Consider the following 9089-nt stretch of genomic DNA (forward strand, 5'->3'; position numbering starts at 1 on the left):
TAGGGGGGGGGGAGGGGGAGGGTGGGAGGGAGACGCAAGAGGGAGGAGATGTGGGGATATATGTATACGTATACCTGATTCACTTTGTTATACAGCAGAAACGGACACACCATCGTAAAGCAATTGTACTCCAATAAAGATGTGTAAAGTAAATAAATAAATAAAGTGGGCTGAGAGGGAGAGGGCTGAGAGGCTCCTGGTGGCATCTCAGGCCGGGCAGCCCTGTGTGGGGAGCAGATCTGGGGACAGGGCCACATTCTGCTATCATGTTTGCAGCTCAGTTCCCCGTTCACGAGTCTCACGGCTGCGGCTGCCTGGCTCTCGGCTGTGTAGCCACGTTGACAGGACCAGTGCCTCCGGAAGCTTCTGGCATCTCCACCTCCTTGCCCTCGGCCTGCCACTGGCTGCTCATCACTACCTCTTGCTGACTCATTCTCCCAGCCTGGCCAAACAGCACTGAGCCTGAATGATACACCTGAGGGGCAGCCTGGGAATAGGAGGTGGGAGGTGGAACACTGTCTAGACAGAGGAAATCCTGGGCCGAAATATGAGACCAAGTGCCACTCAGGATCTCACAAAGCCTTGACCAGTGGCCAGGGTTGCGTGCCGTCCCCTCCTCAACAGACCCGGCTCCAGGAGACCCCCCCAAGCCCAGGAAAGGGTAAGTGCCCCTCACAGCCTGTACACTGAAAGCTGCAAAACATCTCTAAGAAAAACTAAAGAAAACCTAAACACGTGGAAACACAGCCCATGCTCAAGGATAGGAAGAGTTAATATGGTGGATGGTAATACTTGCCAAAGTTATCACATGTCACAATTTCCTACAAAGCTACAGTAATCAAGGCAGTGTGGTACTGGCGTAAGGACAGACATATAAACCAATGGAATAGAATAGAGACTCCAGAAATAAACCCTCACTTTTACGTTAACTGATTTTCCACAAGGATGCCAAGGTCTTTTCAATGGTGCTGGGAAAACTGGATAGCCACATGCAGAAGAATGAAGTTGGATGCGTACCTTACACCACACATAAAACTAACTCAAAATGGGTCAGAGACCTAAATATAAGAGCTAAAACTATAAAACTCTTAGAAGAAAACACAGGTGTCAATCTTAATGGCTGGATTTGGCAATAGAGTCTTATATATGAAACCAAAAGCACAAGCGACAAAGAAAACTAGATAAACTGGATTTCAGCAAATGCTAAAAACCTTTGTGCTCCAAAGGACACATCGAGAAAGTGAAAAGACAATCCACAGAATGGGAGAAAATATTTGTAAGTCAAATATTTGATGCGACTCATATCCAGGATATATAAAGAATTCTTACAACTCAATAATAAAAAGACAAATAACCCAATTAAAAAGTGGGCAACGGAAGCGAATAGACTTTTCTCCAAAAGATATATAAATGGCTAAAAAGCACATGAGAAGATGTTCAACATCATTAGTCATCAGGGAAACGCTAACCCTTCACACCCACCAGGATGGCTGGTGTCAAAAAGATGGACAAGAACAAGTGCTGGTGAGGATGCGGAGAAACTGGAACCCTCGCACATTGCTGGTGAGGATGTAAACAATTGTAAAATGGCGGCTCCTCAAAAAGTTAAACAATTCCACTCCTAGCTATATACCCAAGAGAACTGAAAACACGTCTTCTGTCAAAAACATATAAAGAACAGTCACAGCGTTGCTTCTAATGGCCAAAATGCGAAAATAATTCTTTCAAATGTTCTTTTTAAATTTTAAGGGTAGGTGGCAGGGTCTCTTTGACTGATATGGGGGTGGATTAGGCCTGTCTCTGCATGGAAGCCCACGGGTGGGCAGCACATGGGGGAAAGTGCAAGGGCTCAGGAGCCAGAAGCCTGGGTTTGAGGCCAGGCTCTGTCACTGGGTAACCTTGAGAGACTTGTCTGTCACCTTCCCCATGAGATGGGGCTAAGACAAGTACCTCCCGCCAGTGTGGGTGTGACACTTACTGGCATGTAAAGTACTTACCACGGTGTCAGTGTGTATGAAGTCATCCACCAAGGACAGGATGTGCTCTCTGCCCCTTCGGTCATCACAAGCCATAGATCCTTCTCGGCCTCCTCAGCCACCCTCCCCTCTCGGCCCTAGGGATGGCTGGGGTCTACCCAAAGGAATCCTATGGGTTCCTGCCCCAGGGGGCTAAGGAGCGGGGACTGTGGGTGCTAGCTCCTGGGCCTGAGGGAAGAAAGCCCTCCCATGCCCACCCCAGCGTCACCGAGGCCCCCGGCCCATGGGGACAGAGGGCCTTCTGTTACCTTCAGGAGCTCGTGGTCATCCAGCCCACACAGCATCAGCTCATGGCCCAGTTTCACCATCTCTGTTGGAACACAAGGACCCAGTTACCACAGACACCCACCCAAACAGGCAAGGACACCACACACCCATGCAGGGTGCCGAGTGCTTCCCTGGTAAGGGTGCTCCTGCTGTAGCGCCAGCAGGCCCAGCGTCCATGAGGCCGGGTTGGGCCTGCAAGACCCAGGTATACAAGGATGCAGGTGGAGGACACGCCAGGTGCCAGGACTGCCTCTTGCTGTGTGACCTATACCCAGTCACTGCCCTTTCCTGGGGGGCCAGTTTCCTCACCTGAAATAAGAGGTCGCACTCAATGCTCTTCCATATAGGGAACTCTTGCTTCTAGCAGAAGCCAGCCAGCTGCCTGAGGAGCCCACAGAGGCCAGGGAACCTTCCAAACATGCTGTGTGTCACCGTTTCAGAGACCTCGCCAAGCCAAAGCAAAAGGAACCATCTCACATTTGTCAATCTCCTGCACACCTTTCATGCCAGCATGTCCCTTCATTTTGCTGGCAACCCTAGGAGACGGCAACCCTTTCGTCTCACAGATTGGGAAACTGAGTCCCTGCACGGTGCAAGGAATGCTCGGCCACGTCTTCCAGGGAGTCCTGGGCATTTTCTGAATAACCATCTGATATACGAAGAAAGGCCAGAACTTGGAGCCAGAAAGCCTGGGGTCAATGCTAGCTCCATACCCCCTCCCCCCAGCCCTGCAGCAATGCCCTTACCCTCACAGCTCCCACCCTCATATGCCTCAGTGGCAGGACACACATCTGCTTTGGAAGGTTTGGTGCTAGAAGCAAGCAGAGCATCCATGTGAAAGCATCAGTCATCCTGGAGACACGGTACAAATGCCAGTTATACCCCTAGCACATGTGCTCAGCCCACATCCCTTCACCCCAAATCGTTGCGTACGCCCTGGCCCCCTCTCACTTAGCCCACATCCGAGTCTCATCGTGGCCAGACTCGTGCCCTGTTAGACCCAAAGGCAGGCTGCAGCCCTCCTCAGAATAAAGGCCAACATCCTTCTGCGGCCCACAAGGCCTGGCCTGATCTGGCCCCGTGGCCCCTCTGACCTCATCCCACCCCTTGTCCTCACTCTACACTCTACATCAGCCTCCCCGGCCTCCTGGCTGTTCCTCCAAGCTGCCAGCCACACACAAGCCTACCTCAGGCCCCTTGCGCTTGCTGTTCTCCTGCCCTGAACGCTAACCTTCCTGATACCTGCCTGGCTCCCTTCCTCCCTTCCTGCGTGGCTCTGTTTTTTTAAACAAAGGCCTTCCCCAGCCACCTTGTGTCAACAGCTCCACCCTCCTCCCAACCCACCGGAGCACCACCTTGCCTTCACCTGGCTTGTTTATGGCGCTTCTCGCCATCTGATGCACTGAGAATTTGGCCGCCTTCTGTGCACCAGCTGTCCCTCCCAGCTAGCAAGTGAGCTCCGTGAGAGCGGCACGATTCACTGCTGCACCGCCAGCACCTAAAACAGTGCCGGGTGCACAGTGGGTGCTCCATAAACACCCGTCACGTGAATCTGTGGCTTCTAATCCCCCTACCTGTCCCGGTTTCTCCCAATTATACTCTTTCACAAGCACTCGTGTCTACCACCTGCTCTGCCACTCAGCGCACTCCCATGGGGTGGGCAAGGCTGAGCACCCACACTTTACAGAAGAGGAAACTGAGGCTGGGAACGGAAAGGGCCAGGGTTGGCACCTGTGCGTGCATGTGTGTTAGAGGATTCAGGTGTGGCCTGATGACCAGGCTCGCCTGGCCTCGACACGGTCCCATCAGGAGGAAAGTGCTGGACATGACAGTGCTGGGGAGAAGGGCAGGCTCCAAGACACAACCCCTGTTCTTCTGGCCCACTGCAGCCTCGGGGACAACTGTCCCCAGATAACTAACTTGGCAGTGCCAGCAGCGGCACGGGTCAGGAATCTGGGGTCCAGCTAACCCACCCTGGAGCTGGTGGGGGGAGGGAACACAGGCCCCTGGAAGGATGGACCTTTGGAAACACTGTTGTGTGGGCAAAGAGCCAGCCACCATCTTGAGGACTGCAATGCACTCCCCTTTACCTAATGTTCATTGCTGGGTTAAGGACAGTTTCTGCCAAAAAACGATCAAAAAGAAGCGGTTCCAAGATAAGGCCCCACAGACCCACAGAGAGCTGCCCAGCGTGCTCCCAGGAATGCCTCGTGTCGCGTGCAGACACACACACCAGTGCAACGTGGACGGACCGCTGGTGGCGTCGGCAAGAATGGCTGTCTCTGCCCCCAGCACCTCCGTGGATGGGCTGGCAGGGTCTCCTTCACGTGTGCAAGGGAGGGTGGGTCCTAGCAGGCTCTGGTAATATCCACGGAGTGCGCACCATGCAGGAGAAACCACCAGTCCAATGGGAAATTCGCGACCTGCTAAGGAGGCCGTGCACCAGGTGGGAATGGCCCCGAATCCGCCATTCAACACGAGACTCCCACAGCGGAGACCCACCTTGGATCTTCACCTCGGCTGAGGCCCGCTTAGGTGAGCTGAACCTGTCTTGCCAGGAGGGACAGACCCTGCAGGGAAAGAGCAAAGCCAGTCAGGCCTGAGTGGGCTGCAGGGGCCCCTCATACCCCTCCTTACACATGCTCTCAAAAGCGAATCTTTGTGCCTAGGTGCTAAATACCACTGGAACACTCACTTTAAAATGGATAATCTTATGTGATCTCAACTCCGTAAATTATCAGAGAAACAGAAAACCAAAATATTTCTGAACGCTTACCTCAGAAATGTGAATGTGAATACCGAAATTAAAATTCTCACAATAAGGCTTCCCTGGTGGCGCAGTGGTTGAGAGTCCGCCTGCCGATGCAGGGGACACGGGTTCAATAAAAGACATGAAATGACTGCCCAAGAGAAAACACTGAGTTCCTCAGAGCACTGAGCTCTTTATCAGGAGGAAACCGGGGGCTGGCTTTTCTTGAAATCATGGCGCAGGTCTATTTGGAGGATGTCCGAAACGGCCTTCCCTGCTCTGGCGTCCTTGCAGGCCTGGCTTGGGCCCCCTCTCGCACCTCTACGTGTGTGTCTGCCCTTCTCCGCCTGCAGCGCTTTCTTCCCGCCCAAGCCAAGCACACCGAGTTGGCTCCAACTCATCCCATGAAGCCCACGGCTGACATCACCGCCCCAGGGAAGCCAGGGGCGGGCTGGACATGCCTGCAGCCAGCTTGGCATCCTTCCGTCACTGCGGGGCCTGGGAGCTGTCTTTCCACTGCGCTCTGACCACCCAGACTTCAGGCTCACCGAGGCCAGGAGCTGACTTTCTGTTATGTGTTTCTAGGCCCTAACGTGGCAGCCAGCACTGAAATGGTGGCCAGTGGGCATTAACGAATGGATGACCACAGCCCCATGTCACAGAATAATCTGCCATTAGTAAATGCCCATGCTTAGCTCTCTCAACAGAGGGGATGTTTCTAAACTAACATAAGTTAACAGGAGATGATGCTACCCCAGGTCACAGCTTTGAGCCATTCGAGGGCTCCTAGCGTGGGCTCTGGGGTCACAGTCCCAGCCTCCCAGGTGGGGAAACAGCAATCCCAGCTGTCCCCCTTGGCTTGGTGGAGCCCCAGCCTTGATGATACCACACAGATAAACGGGACGGTGGCCACCTGTAAGCATCTTGCCTTGAGATGCCAAGCTGACGAGCAAGACCATTTCCAGACACAGAGCACATCCAAAGGCAGTAAGGGGTGCAATACACTGGCAGGCGTCACAAGTGACACACAGCACAGGCCTCCCACTGGGTCTCTTCCATGAGAGGGGTGCAGTCTGAGCGCCGCGTCCCCAGCCCCAAGCTCCACGCCTGGCACAACACCGAGGCCATGGGAACTTCGCTCCAGCTGCTTGCCAGGGAGCCCCAGGATGACTGGGGACAGGACCCCGCCCTGCTATGGCAGTACGGGGGACCAAGCCTCAGCCCCAGGGACCTGCTGACTCACTCGTCATGGTGGGAGAGGGCAGGGTCGGTGTTCGGTGGAAAAGGCTCACTGTTCGTTCCCTGTCTTCCCTGTTCCTTCCCATGCCTCCAAAGGCCTGCATCCCAGGTCACGCCTGCCCCAACTACGCTGGGGCCCTGGAAGCTGGGGCCCTGGAAGCGAGTGGAGCCACCCTGACCCGACCTGAGGCACCAGCCGCCCCGCCCCCCTCCCTTGCAGGACTGCAGGGAAGAGGGGGCGGGGCAGCCACCCGTTCTGCCAAAGAGGGCTGGGCGAGTAAGCGCGGGAGGAGGAGCCCCCGCTGTGTGAAAAGCTAGGAGGCTGGCCCTGGGCCTGGTTGCTAGGCAACCTTCCCACTCACAGAGCACCAGAGAGCAGAGAGCGCTCAGTGATCCATCAGGCTGGACCTCAGCAAACCACTTCAACACGCTAAAGAATAAATCCCCGAAAGCCTGAGTGACCTCACTCAGAAAGGGCTTTCATTAGAGTTGATTTTCCTGAAGCAGCAGGGAGCAGGGCAGAAACTAACGGTGCTCAAGGCCTTGAACGCAAGTACAGCTCTTCGGGAGCCTTAACCTCAGCAATCTAGGGGCCCCACGGCTCTGCCCCGCCCGTGCTGAGGGCCAGCTTGGCATAGAGGACCCCAAGAGCCACCACGCCCAGCCCCCCAGCCAATGCCGCGTGCAGTTTCCAGGTTCCGCCCAGACAGGGGTGAATAGGTGGCCCTAAAGGAGGCTGAAGTGGTGAAGCCACGTGCAAAGAAGCCAGCAGGAAACTGGGAGAAACCGGACTGTGCAATCCTCTGGCCACCGAAAGGCCTACGGCACTTCTGCCGGCTTGGGAATCATAAAAAGCAACCGGACATTCCCTGGTTGCTTCTTAAAAGGATTCTGTTTCTTGTATTTAAAAAAGCACTGAAAGCACCTGAGGACTGCAGCCAGAGGCTCTCACCCATGCCCCCTACGGCCAGCAGAGGGACCCAGTCCCCAGCTTCCACCTGGGCCAGGCAACTCTGGGCTGCCTCCCACAGCCTCTCTAAGACCTGACTCTGGCCTCCCTCCTCCTGGGAGCGTGTTCAAGACCCCCGAACTAGCCCAGGCCATCCCCACTACTATCTCTCCTCCCAGGTCCCTGGACCAGGCGCTGGTACCTCCAGGGCCAACAGTGCCTGTCATGAGAGCCATTGCCATTCCAAGCCAGGCTCCTGCCATCTTTTCCCAGCCTCCTTTGCAGCAGCCTCCGTTACTGGTCTCCCTGCCTCCAGCCTCTCCCCTCCAAATCCATCCACCACAGGACTCCCAAGTCACCCTGCCAAAAATGCCAATTTCAGTATGTCACTCCCCTGGTCCCGTGCCTGTCCTGCCCAGAGCGTAAAGTTCAAAGGCCTTCACGTGGCTTGGAAGGCTCCACATGAGCTGCCCTGGGCTGCCATTCAGGCCACTGCCGCCCGGCTCTCCCTCCCACACCTTGACTCCCCGCTCTTGTGGAAACGAGTGCCCACCATGTCTCGTTCCCTCCCAGATCAAATGCCACCTCTTCCCTGCCAAGGTCCACAGCACTCAAGACTGCAGAGGTGCGCCCAACACTGGGATCAGTGCCTGAGCCTCTGTGGCCACTAAAGTCCCAGCTCCTTGAGGACACCCATCCGTGTCTGAGGCACCTGGAATGGAACCCCGGTGAGCATGTGTCTGTGCACCTACTCGTCACCCCACAGCCTGGAGCATGTCTTACATATGTTCAACGCTGCACTGCGACCTGAGGCTGATGGCGGGGGTGGGGGTCCCACCTGGTGCCTGCCCTCCAGCAGCTCCCAGTGCTCTGGAGAGCCAGACAGGGCAGCAGGCCAAGACCCAGCCAACAGGCTGAGGGCTCTGGCAGGGGTGCGCTCAAAAGGCTGTGGGTGTCCCGAGGAAGGAGGAATACGTTTTGCCCTGGGAACTGGAGACTTCTTAAAAGGAGACAGGACGTGTGAGCTGGGTCTTTGAAGGCTGTATAGGAGTATGTGTGACATGCAGAGGCCTGGGCAGGCTTTGCTTCCCTTGCACGGTGCCAGGCACACACACCCAGCTGCACCTTGACCCAAAGGACTTGGAAATGGGGTCTTGGCCCTGCCTGCCACTCCTCGGTGGCAAGACCTGAGACAGTTCCCCACTCCAGCCTGACCCTCAGCTTCCCAGTCTGAAAATGAAAGGACTGAAGTACATCATTTCCCAGGTCCCTGCCAGCTCTGAAACTAGTAGTTACAGCAAGAAAAAAACGCTCAGAAGCCAAGCTCAGCTTCTGTGAGGCGGCAAACAGAGGAGCTGAAGCACTTCGCGGGGCACTTTCTTCCCAGATCTGAGCACGGCTTCACTTCTTATCTAAGCAGCTGCTCTCACAGTGACGGGGGATGGAGGACAGCTCCTCAGATAAAGAACAAACCCCATCTTCCCCCCAGCGGGTTGAGTGGTGCCCGTGTACCCCAGGGGTGGGGGAGGAAGAAACCAGGCTGTTACCGTGCATACATCCACTCCAGGATTTCCAAGCGGTACTTCGAGGGGCTACACAGCAGTTCCTGAATGGTCTTTGGTTCTGTGATATAAAGACCCTGGAGGAAGGGGCAGCTGAGGTCCTAAGCAAGGAAAGGGAAAGCCAGGAAGCTTTAGAAAGCCAACATCAGCGAAGGGCTGAAACGCACATCTGCAGTCAGGCTCTCAGCGCACCTCCGTTCACGCACGTTCCCGGCCGCCCAGCACCCACCAGGCGGGTCACACACACCCCACCACCCCTGCCGGGCGCGCCCGGCACACTGGCAGCG

General features: G+C 55.5%; 1 protein-coding gene across 2 annotated transcripts in view; it reads right to left on the reverse strand.

The window, feature by feature from the left end:
• HAUS7 (HAUS augmin like complex subunit 7) overlaps nt 1-9013 on the reverse strand; it is a 16662-nt gene extending 7649 nt beyond the window's left edge. The window contains exons 1-3 of one of the 2 annotated variants that reach the window (XM_024755832.1): nt 8788-9013; nt 4806-4873; nt 2285-2346 (exon numbers count right to left, since the gene is read on the reverse strand). In XM_024755832.1, the coding sequence (XP_024611600.1) occupies nt 2285-2346; nt 4806-4873; nt 8788-8798 (141 nt within the window). In that variant the 5' untranslated portion in view covers nt 8799-9013. The remainder of the gene's footprint in view (nt 1-2284; nt 2347-4805; nt 4874-8787) is intronic. The other variant, XM_024755831.1, reaches the window with a different exon arrangement.
• Between the last annotated feature and the right edge of the window lie 76 nt (nt 9014-9089).

The sequence above is a fragment of the Neophocaena asiaeorientalis genome, unplaced genomic scaffold (assembly GCF_003031525.2).
Source record: "Neophocaena asiaeorientalis asiaeorientalis breed wild unplaced genomic scaffold, Neophocaena_asiaeorientalis_V1.1 scaffold1004, whole genome shotgun sequence".
In the NCBI taxonomy this organism is placed as follows: domain Eukaryota; kingdom Metazoa; phylum Chordata; class Mammalia; order Artiodactyla; family Phocoenidae; genus Neophocaena; species Neophocaena asiaeorientalis.